Below are 20,417 nucleotides of genomic sequence, written 5' to 3' on the forward strand. Positions count from 1 at the left end.
ACTAATGAAATGCTTGCCTGTATGTTTTTGTACCAGCTGAGGTCAGCGAGGAACCTCCATCATAAGTTTGATAACTGATATTTATTGAAAATGTACACACTGGACTGAGGCAGTTTTTATGCCTCTGGCCCTCCTCTGTGAGGTTTCTAGGACTGTACCTGTGACTGACGGAGCTGCACCAGCTGCAGAACGTCTCTCTTCAGGCGGTAGTCTTTGGCTCTGGCGTCAGTGAAGACGTAGATGAAGGATCCGGGCAGGGAGACCTCCAGGGCTTTCTTGATGGCTCCTATACTCATCTCAGGACAGTCGCCCCCACCCTGGGTGACAGAATCACACATGATCAAATACTCCTGCAAGGAACAAACTCTACAATTCATATTTTAAACTTCATTCTGTTTGATTTTGTACTTGTACAACTGTAATAATTCAGCTGCAGGGTTCCTTTTCGGGGCAAATCGTTCATGTGATTTCAGGTCTGAGCATAGACTTGCATACTCACTGATACCTGGTCAGATTTTTTAGGCTGTATCTGAGGCAGTTTTGACATAATACTCTTTACTCTCTCCTGCAAGAGATGCGTAACAGTGCTATGTCACACTCCACTAACTATCTCACTGATTTTTTGTGAAACTGGATCATATTTTATGGAGAAAATGTTTTCTGGCTTCCCTCTGATGTCCTCCGGCTGCTCTGCCTCAACTCTTTGTAATTTACAGATTTTTCCTGATGGACAAATAGCTTTAATTGTTGCTAAAGTAACAGCTAACTGCTGCTAACTGTAGGTGCGTTAGCTAGTTAGCTCAGTTAGCCGTGCAGCTAGCTGACTCCGACCAGACTGGACTTGGAGCTCAGAGCACTGGGGGAGTCTTGCTTAATCCTACTCCTAACAATGGGCACCAAAACTAGGCGAGCAGGCAGTAAATGTGAAACTGGGCTCGGCAGCCTCTGTCATGGCAGAGGCAAAGAAGATTTTAATGGAGAAAACTAAGAAGAGAAAAAGAGAGAGGTAACAAGCAAGAGGAAAGGGACGCGAGTAAATGTCGGATCGGCTTTTAGTCGTTGGCAGGAACTTGTTTAAATAAAAAGCTGCAGGACAGATGCTGAGCTGGCCTTCTTGCTGTTGGACTAGTCTGTCATATTAACTTGTTTTGTCTTGTGTTGTTGCATAAATAATGTAATCACCAGAAATGCACATGTACGGCTGTCCATATTTATGACAGCGGTGTAGAGGTGAGTTGCACTGAGAACCTACCAAATTCTTGCAAAAGGCTGCTTTAATCAATGGCAGTCCACACAGCTATAGCTCGGATTAGTGTAGAACAAACAACACGGTGGTCCCGGTCCTATAGAATAATCAGTTTGTGTGTGCTGGTTCCCACCTGGACAAACAGCTCTTGCAGATCCTGCTGGAACTTCTTTGGATCAGTGGTGATGGACACAGGGCCGATATCTGCGGGATTTTAGATGTATATCATCAAAGATCCCACACAGAGACTTTCAAAGTGAACAAAAACAAATCAAAGTGAGCTTAATGAGAGATGCTCTGGTTGCTCTGGTGATGTATGCCTCAAAATATTCATCCCAACAACTGAACAAGGGCTTAGGTCTAACTTGTCTGGATTTTTCTTCAAAACAACAACATGAGAACAAAGGATTTAGTTGTTCCCTCTCGTCTGTAAACAGAGACGAAGCATCTACAGCATCGAAATTCCTACTGAGCCACAGCCTAATTTATCAGGACCAGACTGATGCCCTGTAGTGTTTGTACAAGACATGAATATCAATCACAAACCCCACACAGCATAAGAGGAACACAGACAAAATTACAATACTCAAGTTTGTTTTACAAAACACTACAATCTGTCTAAAGTTGTGATGATGACAGAATAATCATTTTCTGCAGCTGCAGTCAGCATTTTCTACTGGATGACTTCATGATGGATAAGAGCCTGTCAGGGTCTGACACTTACTTGGAGGCAAACGTGGGAAGCAACTAAGTACAAATACTTCATTACTGTACTTCAGCTCTCAGGTATTCATACTGCTCTTTTGTATTTGTTTTTCTGATAACTTTTTACTTTTACTCCCTACACTTCAAAATAAATATCTGCACTCTCTACTCCTTACACTGTCAAAACAGGCTCTTTTCAGCATTTGACAGGAATTATTGATTAGTTTTATTTTGCATGCCTCCACCGCCCTCCGGACATCAAGATTGATTTCAACCTACACAGACGGGACTATATGACATCAAAAAGACGATTGTTTGGTGTATCTATCAGTGCATACCACACATGATAGACACAAAAAACCTAAGAAACAACATAAAAGACAACAAGACAAAAGACATAAACAGACCTAAAAAACACAGCAAGACGAAAAAGTTGTAAAAATCATAACAGCACGAAAAAAGCTTAAAAGATGTAACAAGATGAAAAAGTTGTAAAAGACGTAACAAGACAAAAAAGTCATGAAAGACATTACAGGACAAAAAAGTCAGAAAAGACATGAGATGAAAAAGTCGTACAAGACATAAGGCAAAAAATTCCTAAAAGACGCAACAAGACAAAAGTCTTAAAAGACGTAACAGGACAAAAAAGTTGGAAAAGACATAAGACGAAAATGTTGTGAAAGACATAACAAGACAAAAAAAAGATGTAGCAAGACAAACAAGTTGTAAAAGACGTAACAAGACATAAAAGACGAAAAACGATGTAAAAGACGTAACAAGACAAAAAAAAGTATCTGTAGTTCTATTTGAGGAAAGAACGTGTGTTCTTTTGCCATCTTTGGGCGCCTTCTGAGGCCAATCAATGGAACCGTAAACATGAAGCAATACACAGAGAACGCATTGTTTTTGCTGTAGAACGCTGTTGTCCATAAACACAAGCCTTTCATGATAATTACTGCAGAGAAGATCCTCATCAGGTAGGGTGGAGCCTGGTGATTTCTGTCTGTGCTTGCTGTCAAATACCATTTTGAAGTGTCACTGCGAGACTAATGATACAGAGCTGGCAGACGTGTCAAAGACAATGACATTTCTAACTTATTCTCAATCTATTTTTCCAACAGTGGAGGCTTTCAAGTGCCCGTCTCCTCCTCGTGAGCGACTGTAAAACACTGACAGCACTGTCACGCCTCTTTGTCAGCCACCGGCTTCTTTGCAATCCTGGAAGTTTACAAGGTCCCCAGGGGCAGGGCACATTAAACACAGACAGAATGTGTGGTGTTAGTGCAGCAGCCCCCCCCCCACACACACACCCCCAACCGTCCTCCACCTCCTGACTGACTGGCTGACTGGCTAAACTGGGGGGCTAGGAGGGTTTTCCGGAGGCTTGGATGCAGGAGAGGGTGGGGTGAGTAGGGGGGGTGATTGGGGTAATTACACACAAGCAGACAGCATATGCTTCTCATCAGTGCTCAAACACCCTCCCCCATTAGAGCACTCTTATTTTCAGGCTGCAGCTTTCCCATATAGGTTAAAGAGTCTTACCTGTCCTGCAGACCTTTCACAATAAAAGCTCACAGAATCCTATAGCAATTAGTCTGTAATTTTCTTGATCAATCTTGATCAAATTCTTAATCAATTAGTTCTTTGGTCCAAGAAAATGATGAAAAATGTTGATCAGTGTTTTCCAAAGCCCACAATGACATCCTCAGGTGTCTTGTTTTGCACAAAAATTTAAATATATTCAGTTAACTGACAAAGAGGAGAAGAAACCAGAAAAAAAAAGCTGTCTTTTGCAGCTCTAATGCAAAAGTACATAACTTTAATGCTGCAGCTGGTGGAGTTATTCTTTACTTTATATACTGCTGTGATTTTCACCAAGGGATCAATTAAATCTTATTTTATCCACAATAATATATAATAATGTATTAATTGATTATATTTTGTACTGTTAATCTGAATCTATATAACAATTTGTAGTCAATCAGCAGAAAAAAAAACTTTTATGATAATCAATTAATCATTTCAGACATTTTTCGAGCAGAAATGTCAAACATTTGCTGATTCCAGCATCTTAAATGTGAGAATTTGCTTCCTTTCTTTGTCATTTGAGACGGTAAATGAAGAGACGTTGTGTTTTGGACTGCTGGTTGGACAAAAGAAGCAAATTGTGAAGAACATTTTTGATATTTTATACCCTGAAACCCCCCTTTTTAAAAAAAAAAAAAAGACTCAAAATGACTCACTGTTTAAGAAAATAGTTGGCAGTTTATTTAATAGTTTAGTTAATCAGTTTGCAGCTCTGGTGCTGCTCCATGTGAACTTTCACTGAAACAGCAACAAAATCTCCAACACATTCAGTTTTCTGTTTCTGTTTCTGTTTCTGTGATCTTTTCAAGTGAAACTACACTTTATGAGTATTCAGAATCACTTCATTCGCTAAATGTTCAGTGTACACAGGATGTTTGGTGAGACAGCGCAGTGAAACAGTAAAGTTAAAAAGGTTAAACGTTCAGTCAACAAGTTAAAAAAGTTACTTTTTACTACACTAAATTTATGTGACAACTTCAGTTACTTTCCAGATTCAGATTATCGGTGCAAATTATATATTTATATGGATAAAATAAGATTTGATTGATCTGCTGGTAAAACTCACAAGAAACACCTCAGTATAAAAAATAAAGCTCACCTCTACCAGCTGCAACATTCACGTTATGTACATATGAATGCATTAGAGCTGCAACAATTGGTCAGTTTATTGATTAGCTGTCGACTACTGATGATCAATTAATCATTTGGTGTCGTTTTTTAAGAAAAAAATGTCCAAATTCTCTGATGTCAGCCTCTCAAATGTAAATATTTTCTAGTTTCTTTGGTCTTTTATGACAGAAAACTGAATATGTTTGGACTGATGATGGACTTTGAGCTGTGGGAAACAATGTTCAACATTTTTCACCATTTTCTGACATTTTATGGACCCAAGAATTAATCAGTAAATCCAGAAAATGATCAGCAGATTAATCTATAATGAAAATAATTGTTTGTTGCAGGCCTAGATGCATTAATAATTATCATATACATTATTTTGCCATGGGCCACTCTGCATCGTGAGTACTTTTACTTTTTGTACTTTAAGTTTATATTAAAGCCAATACTTTGTACTGTACTTTACTTACTACACTGTGGTATTGCTACTTTTACTTTAAAGTAAAAGTACTTCTTCCACCATGACTAAATTAATGACAAAGACTATCAAATCAGAGAGTATTTAACCTGTAAAAATGTTGAAAAAGTTTTTAATGACGCAGAAGAAGGTTTGATCTGCAACACAATCTGCCAGTTTGGGCTGATTTCTAAAGTTCTGCATTAAATCTGAAATTATTAACAATTCAGGACAAAATTGTCTCCTACTGTGTTGCAGTTTATTTCAAGAACAACGTGTGTTTAGTGAAACAGTACCTGGGTCATGGAAGGGGACCAGGACAAAGTTTTTAATGGGTCTGGTCCTCCGGTTGAGGGTCTTCTCCAGGATCCGTGAGGCGCCCTCTATCACCTGCTTCAGATCGTCGTACATGGAACCGGTCACATCGAACACAAAGGCCAGGGTCGAGGCGCTGTCACCGGATCCATCATCCTCCTCAGCCCGGGGGACCGCCAGGAGCCTGTGCGCGCTGATACACAGCGCCAAGACTGGGAGGCACTTTAACAAGACGCCGGTCATTTTTCTTTAAGATTTACTGCATCTGTCTGCTGGAATGAGCCGAGGCACATTCAAAAAACAAGCAAAAGTAGGAGAAAGTTTGTAAAAAAAAAGTTTAGATTTCAGAGCAGTTAAAAGTCTGGGAGTGCTTCCAAGCGGTGGAAAAGATATTTTGGAACAATGCGGCTTCAGCTGAAAGACATCAAAATCCAGAGTGAAACACTTCCACAGGAGGACATCCGTGCGTAAAGTTTGGAGTGAGCGTGTGGACTGGCTGTGTGCTGGAGAGCCCCTGGAGAGATGGTGCTCTGACGCTTCAAACGGGGGCGGGGATGGGTATTAAAAGGTTCCCGAGACCCAACCTGACTCTTTGTGTGTGTGAGCAGGGTGGGAGGGTTACTTTAAAAATGTACTCAGCAACCTAATCCAAGTATCCACAGTATTTAAGTAACTGGATTACTTTCCGTTACTTTTGGATTACCTCAATACCTAATATGGTGAAATTGTTTAGCCTAAAATGTTTGTTGTTTATACAGCTATTCTTTTGTTATGTGTGAATTCACCTTTAGATTTATAGTGGTAATTATACACATTTAAATGTACTTTGCTGGCTAGTAGGCATTTAACAATATATCAAACATTGCAATAGCAAAATGTCTCAATACTGCACAAAGATTATAATTACCGTGATATTACATGATTAATTATTTATTACTTTATTTTATAAAACGACTGCCACTGACACTTGCATTGTTGTTGTTTTGCGGTTGTGCATAAATAAATAAAATTTTCATTACCAAAGACACTTTTGCACATGAATGAAATATTTACCTTTTCTTGTACGTAATCCCGTTACATGTAATCCATTACTCCCCAAGCCTCTGTGTGTGTGTGTGTGTGTGTGTGTGTGTGTGCCTGGACACCACTGTGACTTCCAGGCTTTAACCCTATCCAACACTCCCCCATTCCTCAATTCGATTTTCTCTGTGGGCCCCCAGAGACGTGGTTTTCAGCAGTTTTACGCACATTAAGCAGCGGATGGAGCCTGGAGTCTGTATTCTGGACGTGCTGAGAACATTGTCTCAGTAACAGCCTGGTTCTTATAAATAGCCATCGTTTATATTCAGCTGACACCAATCTAATTTTATACACAGCCCACCCTGAGAAATATCCCCTCGGCATATGAATGAGTGGAATAGCTCGACGTGCCACACAGAAATGTCACTGTCCTGTTTTACTTTGTTACTGATCTGGATAGAAGTGTGTTATTGATTATTAAATATTATTCTCAAGCACTTGATGTCCCGCTGTGACTTGTCTGAGGAGACGAGACCTCAAGAAGAAGCTGCAGCCCTGATCTTATAAATGTAAATAATTCAGTTTTCTTCCTTCTAAAGTAAGTGCTGGTAGGGAGCAAGAACTTCTGTTCACTTCTAAATCAACTTTTCTGTTGCTGCACTCTGTTACAGACGCTATATTTAAAACCTCTATAAAATACACAATGATACCCAGTGCAGGGCAGCAACTGTAAGTCGATTAACTGATTAATCCATCGAAAGACAATAAAAGGGATAGTTGAGGTACCTGTCTACAGTCAGTGTATTACCAGAGTATTTCATTTTTCTTACAACTTTTTATTTACTACTTCAGTTTCAATGCATGTCGTCATTGTACGCCTCCTTCCCAACATTAAGACCAATTTCAACATAAATGGATGGAAAAGTAACATAAAAAAGGAAATTCACTGGTGCATCCATCAGTGCATGTCACAAAGGACACAGGCTTTTACAACATGTAAAAGACAAAACAAGACAAAATGATGAAAACATTATAAAAGACAAACCAGAACAAAAAATACATAACAAGGCCGAGAAGATGAAACAGGATGAAAACAATGTAAAAGACAAAACAAGACAAAAAAGACATAACACGTTAAAAAAAAGACGTAACAAGACAAAAATTACGTAAAAGACTTAAGATAACAAAAAAGATGTAACATGATAAAAAACAAAAACAAAATATTTTTAAAAATGTAACAAGACAAAAAGGACATCACAAGATGAAAATACTATTAAAGACAAAACAAGGAAACTAAATAAAGGATGTTATGTAACAAATACAAAATAAGACATAACGGGACGAAAAAAAGACATGACAAGGCGAAAAAGATGTAACAAGACAAAACACGTCACAAGATGAAAACGTAAAAGACGTAACAAGGTGAAAACACCGTAAAAGTAAACAAAAAAGACAAATAAGATTAAAACTACGTAACGAGACAAAAACGACATAGCAGGACGAAAAAGACGCAACAAGACAAAACATGTCACAGGACGAAAATGACATAAAAGGCATAACGAAACCAAAAAGACGTAAGACGAAGACACTGTAAAAAGATTAGACAGACGTAACAAGACGAGACGGACAGAGAAAAGGTGAGGTCCAGTTATTTTTGCACAGGAACAGCTGGTAGAAATGTCCTTCAGAGGACAACTTTTTACTTTTATACTTTGAGTCCATTTCAGAGCCTGAACTTTTTCACTTTTAAAGAAGTTAAATCAGCACTTATATTTTTACCAGAATCTGAACTCATGTTCGTGTAAAGTGTTACCTTTGTCATTTATGAAATGAAGAGTCTTTGGGTTTGGGATGGTTGGTTGGACAGAAGAGACAATCTGAATAAACATTTTTCACAATTTGCAACATTTTAATAAAGAGTGAATGGAGCAGATTAATGGATAATGAAAATGATCGTTACTTGCAGCTCTAACCCGGTCAAAACTCTGGACTCTTCTGACCTCCTCCTCTTCATATCACCTGAGTGTGTGTCCTTGATGAGAGGACAGCAGAGAGCTGGTCTGAGCAGGTCTGAGCAGGTCCAGAGAGCAGACAGACCAGCTCATTAGACCACTCATCAATGCCAAGACTTCACACCTTTGTGCAGGTCATTGTTCATTATACACCCATACAGAGCAGCCTCACACTGCAGGGGGAGCTGGCATGTAAGATTTTGTGTTTCAGACCATGACATGAGCTCAACATGACATTATTCCTTGTTAGTGAGGTGGCTCAGTGCAATACTGGACTGCTAATGTTTTAAATTGTGAATAAAAGGCAGCCGGGTGTGTGAAGTATTGGACTGTTGTCTTCAGGAGTGATTCATAATGGATCATAAGGAAAGTTTTACATTTTGCAATGAGCAAAAAATGAAACGAGCAGCAGTGCATGATATATTAAATCAGAGGCTGTCAGTTTTCTTCTTAGAAACCCTTACAAGACAGAAAATATACCCTCAGGTACGTCCCTTGGAATAATTTGATGTAAAGCCTTTGTTTTTTAGACGTCTATGTTCTGTGAAAGAACAGTGAAACAAATATTTGCAGCATGTCAACAGAATATTCATGTAGAGTCAGTTTCCATCATTAACGGGTGAAGAGTTGGTGATGCATGCTTGACTGATGTAACTGTACTGTAAGATTAGAATGTAATTTATTAACCGATTTAAATTTTAAAAACAAAATGTCCCACAGTCCCTGGTGGGACATTAACTGATCAAGTACTGTACTCAAGTACAAATTCGATGTACATGAACTAAAGTATTTCCATTCAATGCACTGCATCTTAGATTGTACTTTCTACTCCACTACATTCATCTTACAATATGTCTTAATATATGAAAATGTAGAAAACATGATGTTTTGTTAGAAATTAAATGACTCAACATTTAATGCAAGTACAGCTGAAACCATTATTACAATTTGTTGATGGACAGAAAATTAATTGGGAGTTATTTTGTCTTTGGGCTCAGGATCATTGTGGCGCCGTTTATCGCTTTTTTTCACAATTTTTACAAACCAAACAATCAATTGATTAATGGAGAAAATAATCAGCAGATTAATGCATGACTCATTATCATTTCAATAGATCCTTTATAACAGAGCTGCAACGATCAGTCAATTAATCAATGTCAATTGATGGAAAATTAGTTACCGACCATTTTGATAATCAAGCAATATTATTTGAGATTTTAGACTAAATCATTAATCGATTAATTCTGAAAATAATTGGTCACAAAGGATATTTTACTGCAGTGAGTCCTTTTACTTTGAGTAATTTGAGACATTTTTTCTAATTATACTTACATATTTTTAAGTAACATTTTACTTGTCACAGAGTATATTTACAGTGTGGTATTAGTACTTTTACTTGGGTAAAGGATCTGAATACTTCCTCCAATACTCAACAAAATGATCCAAAAACCTGCATATAAAAACATCAAACACTCCTTTTCCATTAATTTAAATACAAGTCAGCCACTTAAATGCATTTTATTCTGTGCTCTTATACTGTTAATCAACAGGTAAATGACATTTATCATTTAGTAAATTATCATTTGCATAAGGCATAAAATCAGTGAAGCTGATAAAAACATCTTAATTTCGTAACTAAAAACAGTCTGAGAATGAAAAGAAGGCATCATCACATGCTCTGGCCTCGCACAGGACAAATACAACGTAGACAACTGCAACCACAGAGCTCGCAAAAGCTTTACAACCAGAATTGATGTGTTGTTTGTGTCTCTCAGTGACCAGGACAGTGTGTCTGTGTGTGTGTGTGTGTGTGTGTGTGTGTGTGTGTGTGTGTGTGTGTGTGTGTGTGTGTGTGTGTGTGTGTGTCTGTGTCAGTGTGTGTGTGTGTGTCAGTGTGTCAGTGTGTGTGTGTGCTGAGAGGAGGAGGAGGGTACGATGCTCTCTAAACACATAATGAGCCTCAATTCAGATGTAAGCTGTGAGAGTTTGCTGTGTTGCTCGGTGCGTGTCGTTCAGGATGTGGCTGTGCGGCGCTGCAGACGCTAGACCAGGGATACTCAACTTGTGGCCCGTGGGACAGATCTGGCCCGCGACAGTGGAAAGTTTGTTGTTTCAGTTGTCTGATGTCATTTTGGATTTTATACATATCACATATACCAGTCAAAAGTTAAGTCATTTCAGAGAAAGATGAGTTATTGGCCTTTTCTTTTTCATTCCGGTGTGTTTATTTACCGGCCCCTCGTCTCCTGTCATTTTGTAAAAGTGGCCCTCGGGAAAAGCGAGTTGAGTGTCCCCGCTCTAGACGCTCGTGCTAACAGGGAAGTGGAAACACAATAGGATGCACAGACTGCAAACATAGTAAAATCATCCATAGAAAAGTCCCCCGACGCTGCTTCAACACTGCTCTTCAAATAAAAACCCCTCTTCTCTCAGGAAAAGGAAACTTCAGAATGTGAGAAAAAAAAAACAATCCCACAGTCATAATAATAATAATAATAATAATAATAATAATAATAATAATAATAATAATAATGAAAAATACAGTGCAATACATTTCAACACCTTTGGATAAAAAATAAAACTTCATTCCATACTTATTATGAGTCAAATTCCCATAAACGCAGCAAAGCAGAAAATAAATTATATTTACATTATACAATGTACACTATACTGCTCTGTAACTTGAAGTTAGTGTTCACGTTTATTCTTCCTGGTTCAGAGTCTCTCCGTGTGGTGATGAAGCAGCAGCAGCACAGTTCGTCACCAGCTTTATGTGAACAAGACGCACACTAACATCTCCGAGGGATTTCAGTTCCTCAGACTGTCCCGTGGGAAAATCACAGAAATGCTCGTACATAGTCCACAACACTCATGTGTGCACGCGGTGCCACGTAGCTGTAAGAAGCACGGATAAATGACTGAGGGAGTTTTTTTTTTTTCGCTGACGTGTTTGGATTCTCCGCCACATCAGAGGATATATTTGTTGACGATCCTTACTGGAAATGTAGACGAACAGCTACTGGACACGGGTGCCGTATGTGCGGCCGTGCGACAAAAGGTTTTGCAGTCTGGTTAAATGTGGCGTCCTCCCGTTACAGATGTGATGGTGCTGGATTTGGCGCGCAGGAGGATGCTGAGTCGGATCCATCTGAGGAGTGAGAGTGTGTGAGAATGATCACTGGTTAATAGGTGACAGTAAGAGGTCCTGTTTACACCTGGTATTAACCTGCATCTTGGACCACATCCATGAAAGCCATCTCTGTCCAGACGGACGTCTCAGTGCCATTTCAGATACAATCTCTGTCCACACTGACACGCCTGAAAACGCATATCACATGACCATCCACTGACGGGGGCAGGTGCTCCATGTAGGGCTGATTGACACCGCTGGACAAGGGAAGTGTTGCAAAGCACTCAAATAATAGCACGTCCCCTGTGCGTTTAGACCGTAGTTGCATTAAAAAATGCAGAATTTAACTGCACAACAGCAGCTAGCAGAGACAACAAGACCAGCAACGCCTGAAACTTGTTATCCATGTTGAGATAACTGCTGGAAACAAAGGCTGACTGGCTGATGTCTACTGTTTTCTTCTGGTAAAGGGGGACATGAATGTAGTGACATGAATGTGCAAGATGAATCAGGGAACGACACACAGTGCGTAATAAGACCCAATCAGGACGCGAATGTGTGTGTCTACGTCTCTGTTCCTGCCCGTCCAGACTGAAACACTACAACAGAGTTTTAAACTAAAACGGGCCGCCGGAGTAGATGTTTCCTCCAGGAGTATCAGTTTGGAAAATCTTGAGAAACATTTAAATAATGTGTTACACCGTTGACTAAATGTGATATTGAATTGACTTAAACTAGACTAAAATATGACTAACACAGCCCGAGACTCCCTTAAAAATCTCTCAATATTGAGAGTTGTTGAGTGAGGAGAAACTTTATAAACTTTGCAAAATGCCATCCACAATAAATTCTTAATTATTTGGCCCTTCTTATAAATTGTACAAATTTTTAAATTTTCATTATTCCTTCCTTTGTGTCAGTTTGTCGCGACATCTCTGTACCAGTGGATACTCTGTGTCTGAAGTGTGTGTACGTGTCAACATTTGGCAGCTGTTTCAACACACTGTTGCAGCTGATTTCACCATTTACATTAAGTTTTTGAAACAGGAAAACATAGAGAAAATACAGACTCCTTTAATAAATTTGCAATTTTGAGCTGTTGAGTGAGGAGAAACTTTATAAATTTTGTAAAACGCTGTCGAAAACTTCCTATAAATTCAGCAAATGTTATGCACGAAGCTATGTCTTTCTCTGTGTGAAAAACATTCGTCAATCTATCCTAAACTGTGCTGACAGAGGTACGTGTTCACTTGCACAGAGAGTGAGAAGTGAGATCCGATCACAGTCACTGGAGACGTATATGGAGACGCACTGTAATTCCAGGTGTGAACGCAGGGCTGTCCACTTGTGATCAGATCGTCCGAGACGCATGTTAATACCAGGTGTGAACACTCGAGTGGTGTCATGAAATCTGGGCGTGTTCTGAGCATGCAAGACAATCATTGAACAGAGCTGCTGCATCACTGAAATATGTCTTCACAAGCTCACTTCACAGTTGACAAAACACTGAGCAGGATGTCGGCAACAATTGGCAGCGGCCGGTGCATTAGATTAGGCAGCGAGAGGAGAGAAGAGGAGAGGAGGAGAGGAGGAGGGGGGGGGGCTGTCTCACTCTTCACTCAGCACTGCAAGACTATTTGATTGCCAGCAAACAAGTGGGCCATATTGAATAATTCATAAGAACAAACTGAGAGCAGAAAGTGGCTTCTTCACTTTGGTTCTCAGCCCACAGACTCAGTTTCCTTTATGAGACCTTTACTGTGATGACAGAAGAATTACTCTGTTTCATCTCGTCGCTGCGACTGAAACTCAGCCGAGCAGAGAAGAACGCAGGTACGCTCTGAGAAATAAAGGTACCAACTAGAACCATAAAGCGTTCTTCAGCTTGTCCCTATAGGAGAACCCTTTTTGGTTCCTGGTAGAAACTTTTATCAAAGTTCCACTTGGAGACCTTTGAGAGAGTTCTACCTGCCTAACCTTTCTACAGTGTAATGGTTCAACCCAGAACAAGAACCTTTCCACCCTGAGGGTACAGACAAGAAACCACCCACTGAAAACCCTTTTAAATTCCAAAGGTTTGATCTAGAACTCATTCAAGGGTGTTCTACCAAGAACTCTTTTATTATTTGAAGGAACCCTTTTAAATGTGTAAGTTTTTATCTAGAGCCTTTATGTTCCAAGGGTTTTCTCTAGAACCCATCCGGGGGCTTCTACTAGGAACTCGTAAATCCCAAAGGTTTCATGAAGAACCCAACCGGGGGTGGGGGTTCAGTTGAGAACATTTTTATACTTCAAAGTTTTTATGTAGAACTTCCCTTGGGGGGTTCTACTACAAATCCTTTTATAATCTATAGGTTTTATGTTCTACTGAAAACCCTTTTATATTCCAAGGGTTTTCTCTAGAACACAGTCAGTGGGTTCTACTGAGAACCCTTTTATGTTATGGTACAAAGCACCCCTCTTTCAAAAAGTGTTTTTTGGATGAAAATGGTTTTAATGGAACCTTTAGTCTTACAAAGAACCCTTGACAAACCCTTTCTCCAAACAAAGGGTTCTTGAGAGGCAAATGGTTCTGGTTAGAACCTCAGCTCTTCAGGAAGAACCCTTTCAGAAGAGTGTACAGGCTCACTCACCTTACATTTCTACACCAGTCCATCATAGAGTGACAGTGCCTGAACAATAGAAGGATCTGCCTTAGAACCCTCCTGGAACTCCTGCAGAGTCAGCTTCCCATCTGCATTCTGGAAGGAGAACATGAGACAGAATGAACCTTTAACACGCCGTTTCCAGCAGGGGGCAAAAGAGGCTCTGAAGCTAAATCACGTTGTGTTCTGCTGGACTAATCTTTGGTTCAGTGCTCTTGGATGGAGGCCACTCTCTGCCAGTACAAATCACTAAAGTGCTGCTGCTGCTGCTGCTGTGCTGCTCAGCGAGTGCAGAGTGCAGCGGGCGGCTGATCTTGGCAGCGGCCGGCTCTGACGAACACGCCCATGCAGGCTGCGTCTCGTCTTTCACTAAAGCTGAGTGGATTCTTGGGGCTGAGGGGACGAGTGGGGCATTAGCGCCGAGGGCCGGCGGTGGAGGAGACTATATATGATGTTTATAGACTGCAGGCGGTGTTAGTGACGCTGTGATGGCTGCGGCTAACGGCTCTAAACTTACCAGTGTCCATGTCAGAACCCCGAGGGTGGCAACAGGGGCAGATTCAGGCCTCTGATCGTAAACTAACAATCATTACTGCACTTTGTATCAGTGTCATGAAGCATTGATGTTAAAGTGTAGAAATAACATCGACTAGTGCATTATCACTTGATGTGAGTTGCAGAAAAACTCAACAGTAATGTCTCCACAAGTCATGACCTAGTTACTGAAGATAATCCACAGACCTTGTTGTGAGCAGTTTCATGCAGGAACTACTTTCTTCCTACCAAACTAAACACACCAAACCTCGTCGCCATACAGAAGGAGGCGCGCATCTACTCATGGTCGAGAGGCTCGTGCTCTTGACATTTGGGGGATATAAACATCAATAACACAAAAACACTCGGCATAAAATACAAGAAAACATCAACAGCACAACTAACAGTCATCCATCACACCCACAGCTGCAGCATCGTGTCAGAAAACTGAACAAAGCCGATATCAGATCTACTGTAGGAAGCATCACTACATGTCAGTCAGCCCAGCGATAATATCAAATATCACATCCCTAAAATATGACAAAATCAAAACACCTAAACATAATAACAACATAACATAACAATAAATCAACTGTACCCTTGTTTTTTTTTACAACACTGCATTATTTAACATTGGAGTTCAAAAGAGTTCAGCTTCAACCAATCATGACTCATTATGTTTTCTTGTATAAATAAATGGTTCTCAAAGCTTCTCATTTGTTAGGTAACATTTCTTGGTGCAAGCTATTTTTCAGAGCATTTTTTATACTTTAAAGTGATGGGGGAAAAACTGGCCATTTGAAAAGCTGACGTGTCCCCGTCGTCCACAGTGTGACACCGATGGTAAACAGTAATGGCGTCCTCCCTGGCTGAGCTGTAAACCTTTTGTCTGTGAGAATATTCACGCTTCCCGTGATACAGTAGGTGGGTGTACTTTAATAGAAAGAAATTAGTTCCTAAACTGAAAACTCACACCAAAACGATCTAGATAGAAAAACAGCATTACAGCTAAGAGGGAAAATATTTATTTTTGCCTGCTTATAAAGTGTTTCTACTGGTTGTGATGAGGTCCTGCCTGACTGTCTCCAGCTGGTCGTTCATATTTAAACTATATCATGTCGATATTAAAACACTCACCTTGTCCATCATTGCAAAAATACGGTCCACTCGCTTTTCTGGTGTGTTTTCCTCTTCTGGCAGCTCCACAGTGTTTCCCTAAGATATCAAATCATTAAATATTTCACCGTTCAAACAACTCAAATGCATATGAAGAGAGAGGAGGAGAGCAGAAGCACTGCTGGGTCTTTGTGATCACATACTTCAGGTGTAATGTGCTTAGTCCATCTTGTGAAGGGCTCGCTGTGTGGCTCAAATATAGTCTCAATACAAAAGTCTCCTATAAATCAACCCAAGGCACACAATAGTGTTCATGCAAAGTTAAAATGCCTTTATTTCACTTTAAATGACCAGCATCAGGGCGTCAGCAGTGGCTTACACACTGTGTCTGGGGATGTGCACTCAAATGAGTTGAGGATATATTTTACACATGCAATGAGTCTTTCACAAGGTGGACTAAATTCAGATGTGTGTGTGTAACGTTTGGTAAAAACTTACCACCATCTGATATATGGCATCTACGATGTTCAACATCTCATCTCTGGTGATGTAACCGTCATTATCAAGGTCATATAATTTAAAAGCCCCTGCAGAGAGAACGGATCGGTTTGACTGAAGAAAGGAACTGAACCCAAACTGAGATCAGAAAGCTGCTGTGACTTCAAAATGTAAAGCAAAACATTACCTTAAGTTATATACTTTACTGGATTACAAAGCACACAGTGTTTCATGTCTTTGGAAGCGGTGAAAACTGAACACAGACAGACAGAAGCTTTTCATGGACGTTTCCCATTTCAAAAGGCGAGAGGAGTAAATCTGGATATAAATACTGATCACACTTCGTCTCAGTTTTAGAACTCCTGTTTACAACTAAACTATGCAAAAGATATTGGAGTATGATATTTCTATCTGTGTAATTTGAATTTTACAAAAGAAAATGTACAAATTTGAGAAAGGTTTCTGCTCATAATACCCAGTGAGCACCAAGCGGGATTTCAACACTGATTTCTAGTTGAAAACTGGCTGATATTTGGTCTGAACAATTTTTTTAATCATTCAGACAATTTGTTCAGTTGTGGGTTGAAAGAGAGACGATACTGACTGGCATAAAAGCATCTGCTCTACACAAAGACGTAATTTCAATTTCTTTTTTGTGTTATTTTGTTTTGGGGTTTGTTTGCTTGTTTGTTTAAGTTCATCTGTTGGTCTTAAAAGTTGAAATTATCAATAAAATGTAAAGAGAAAAACACTGAGGGTTACAGCTTAAGTTTCAAGCTGTTCTAGGCTTTTCTATTTTCAAAGGTTGTCAACATCGTGGGTCATGACCTCTGGGTCAGAGGCTGCTGTATCTTGCTAATAATCTCTTATTTGCTGCTCTCTTGGAAGCTTCCAGTCCTCTTTCATATGCATTGCATGCCAGTCAAACCTAAATCCTGTCATTTAAATGTCAAAAAACACAGGAGAGGAGGAGGGGAGTGCATCTGCTTACATCTCAGCTTCTCATCCAGAGTCCCCCGAGAGGTCACAGACAAGGCCTGGATGAACTCTGAGAACTCGATGCGTCCGTCCTGCAGAGCGACAGAAGAGGAAGAGAAAGAGAGAGAGGAGGAGGAGGAGAGGAAATGGCCCAGAGACAAGATGAGCGTCTTTCTTCACACTTGCTGTACTTTCCTGAGCTCCTTGCTGTTCTTTCATGATGTCCTTGCTGTATTCTGCCGAAAAAACGGGGCCAGACGTTTGCTCCAAGTCAGCTGCTATTTTTGCCCTGCACCTGGCTCTCTCCTGAGGCAGAAATATGTCACCTCTGGTCATTAGGAAGATGGATGCTACTGGCTCATGGTCTAAAAGTTACACCACACAAACAACCACTTTAGATTTGGGGCGATTCGAGGATGTTTCATATTTTTCCTCTGATTCTACATCGCGGCAGATAATTCTGTCCGACAAGGTAGAAAATGTCCCGCTCTGACACTTATTTCCTCTCAGCTTTGTTAGAGTCCCACGCACTGAACCTCACCACAGACGCTCAAAATTTCCAATTACCCTCTCAAAAATTGTGGCCTTCAGCGTTCTTCTGAGAGGCCGCACTCTGTGCAGCGGAGAGAAACGTCTGTTAACATGGATAATAATCGAATATAAAACGAAAAGCTCAAAGTGGCTCAAATGCAGCCAATTCAGACAGACTCATCAAGTTATGACCTCGAGCCTCAAGCAACCAGAGATTTACTCACAGGGTTCCTACGACTTTTTAAAAAGAAAATTTGTCCACTTTAATTTGATTCAGTGGGTTTTATTTTTCATTTATTCATTTCATCTATTCCTGTTTTATATTCATTCTATGTCTTTCTTATGTGATCCACTTGGTACATGTAATGCAGTGTTATTATTATTATTATTATTATTATTATTATTATTATTATTATTATTATTATTATTAAGGCCTGAGCACCAAAAGGTTTTCCAGCTTTCAGGGAAATGTATTTAAATTGGAATACACGTCAGACTCAGCAGAAGTAGATATGTGATATAAGTCTTGAACACAGGTGTGGCAGAGTGGCTCAGTAGAAGGGCTGGACCATATGGACAAAACCAAACATCAAATATTGTTGGAATAACACCTGGTGCTTTCACAAAATATTAACACAATGAGATATTAGATTAATAATCATCAGTGATGTGGATGTAATGACTAAGAAGGTAAAGACAAATGACAGAACAGTTTGGTCAGTTCAGAAAATGACATCACTTTACTGTAATTCAGCCTTATAATGAATTATTAATAAAATACACCCATAATTCATATCAATAAAAGTGTAAAAAATAAAGTTTACAGAATTTCATTATAGCCACAGCAGTCAATGTGTATTGTCACTTTGTTTATTTTACCAGCTGTTCATATCAACTCTGACTGTATGTTTTGATGATGACTATTTCACACTAGAGAGCAGATGAGGCCTTCATGAAGCCGAGCAGGACAGAAAAACAGCCCCTTCTCATTTTGGCACCAATGTCAGTCAAACCAGCTCCGTGTCTGGCACCAAATATCAAAAGATTTTTGTTTTACATGAGCAATTGTGTCAAACTCAAGGCCCGCAGGCCAAATCAAGCCTCATTTTTAAGCAAACAAACATTTTGGTTGAAATCTTGCTTGTAAGCCAATCAAACTGAACCAGTCCTTATTGTTATTTTGACCTCATTACTTATGATTCTTAGTATATTCAATATTTAAAATAAATAATAATAGTTGTACACTTGAATGTCTGCTTTCATAAGTATTTAATATTATATGTTTAGTATTTAATATCAATATTTTAATATTCTTTCATAAAACTAATGAGGCAAATATGTGATAACAAGTTGAACAGACAGATACAGGTACAGTCTTACATTTAAGGATGAAACCGACCAGATTATGCTGAAAGTCGATCATTTTTCAAGGACTAAATTCAAATTCAAGTATTTTCCTACCTTCAGCCTAATGCTTAAAATTCATTTAATAAAACATTTTCCAAACTTCTAAAACTTTCCACAAATCAAACTGAACCTCTGCATAAAAGAAAAACCGTTCCCGTTCTGTGAGAAAACAACAGCTTGTGGACAACAGGCAATGCATATAAAATCAACTTCCTGGTAGTAGAGCCTTCAGGCTTTTTTAGTCAATTCATATTCTCGCCAGATACTGAAGGATTGTGTCGCATCACAAAAGTGTTTCCAACATCCTGCTACAACAGCTGCCTACCTGTGAGCCGGATGAGTCCAGACACAGCTGAAGAAGAAAAGCCGTCATGGCCCTGGGGTCAGCTAACTTTTATCTCTACCAGACATCTGACCAGACAAACAATGCTGAAGTCATGCACTGCCGATTACATAAGTCATAAAAACTGTTAAGATCAATGCATTCTCTAACTATGGGGTGCCGAACGCTAATGAAGGTCAGAGATAAACATCAGACGGAGGGGTCGTCTGATCTTCCTGACACAAAGCCTCTTAACTGAAGTCAATAAACCTCCGGGGCCTCAGCAACATCGCAGGAGCTGCTCATCCACACTTTGTCTTCCTAAACACAATTTGAATAATCTCGTACAGCTGCGATGAGGTGGATTACCTAAGAAAAAACAGAGCTTGTAACAATTTGGCCTTGTTAAAACTTTGCTTTGTCATCTTATCCTCAAATCCCCAGAGGATGTTCCCACAAAACAGATACAGAAACCCTGAGAGGCAAGTGACAAAACCGAGCCCCGGTGGTCCATTTACTCAGTCTGACAGATCGTTTTCTCTCCTGTTTATGACTTCAGAACACGTGAAAAAAGGTTTTTCCAGGAACATCGTTCTAAGCTCATTTTTTTCATCTGTGAAAACAGGTGAAAAGAAAAATAAAAAACTCTCAGAGTCATTTGTCAGCGTTTGTTGTTGAAATACTGATTTCGGCCACAAGAGGCTGAAGTGCTTCACTACCCCATGTTCTATGTTCTAGGCCTTGTTCCAGCCCAAATCAGTTTTTTGACATATCTAGATCGTGTTAGTGCTCTCAAAA

General features: G+C 39.7%; 2 protein-coding genes across 3 annotated transcripts in view; both read right to left on the reverse strand.

Annotated features, from left to right (window-relative positions):
- The window catches only part of hmcn2 (hemicentin 2), a 106,473-nt gene extending 100,568 nt beyond the window's left edge, over positions 1 to 5,905 (reverse strand). Inside the window, exons 1-3 of the mRNA XM_084727892.1 lie at positions 5,408 to 5,905; positions 1,380 to 1,450; positions 159 to 317 (exon numbers count right to left, since the gene is read on the reverse strand). Of these exons, the coding sequence (XP_084584018.1) occupies positions 159 to 317; positions 1,380 to 1,450; positions 5,408 to 5,669 (492 nt within the window). The 5' untranslated portion in view covers positions 5,670 to 5,905. The remainder of the gene's footprint in view (positions 1 to 158; positions 318 to 1,379; positions 1,451 to 5,407) is intronic.
- Positions 5,906 to 10,583: 4,678 nt separating this feature from the next.
- ncs1b (neuronal calcium sensor 1b) overlaps positions 10,584 to 20,417 on the reverse strand; it is a 36,352-nt gene continuing 26,518 nt past the window's right edge. For both annotated transcript variants that reach the window (XM_084727891.1, XM_084727890.1), the window contains exons 6-10: positions 17,373 to 17,451; positions 16,382 to 16,470; positions 15,905 to 15,982; positions 14,222 to 14,329; positions 10,584 to 11,606 (exon numbers count right to left, since the gene is read on the reverse strand). In XM_084727891.1, coding sequence (XP_084584017.1) covers positions 14,231 to 14,329; positions 15,905 to 15,982; positions 16,382 to 16,470; positions 17,373 to 17,451 — 345 coding nt within the window. In that variant the 3' untranslated portion in view covers positions 10,584 to 11,606; positions 14,222 to 14,230. The remainder of the gene's footprint in view (positions 11,607 to 14,221; positions 14,330 to 15,904; positions 15,983 to 16,381; positions 16,471 to 17,372; positions 17,452 to 20,417) is intronic.

The sequence above is a fragment of the Lutjanus erythropterus genome, chromosome 10 (assembly GCF_056507025.1).
Source record: "Lutjanus erythropterus isolate fLutEry1 chromosome 10, fLutEry1.hap2, whole genome shotgun sequence".
Taxonomy (NCBI): Eukaryota; Metazoa; Chordata; class Actinopteri; order Lutjaniformes; family Lutjanidae; genus Lutjanus; species Lutjanus erythropterus.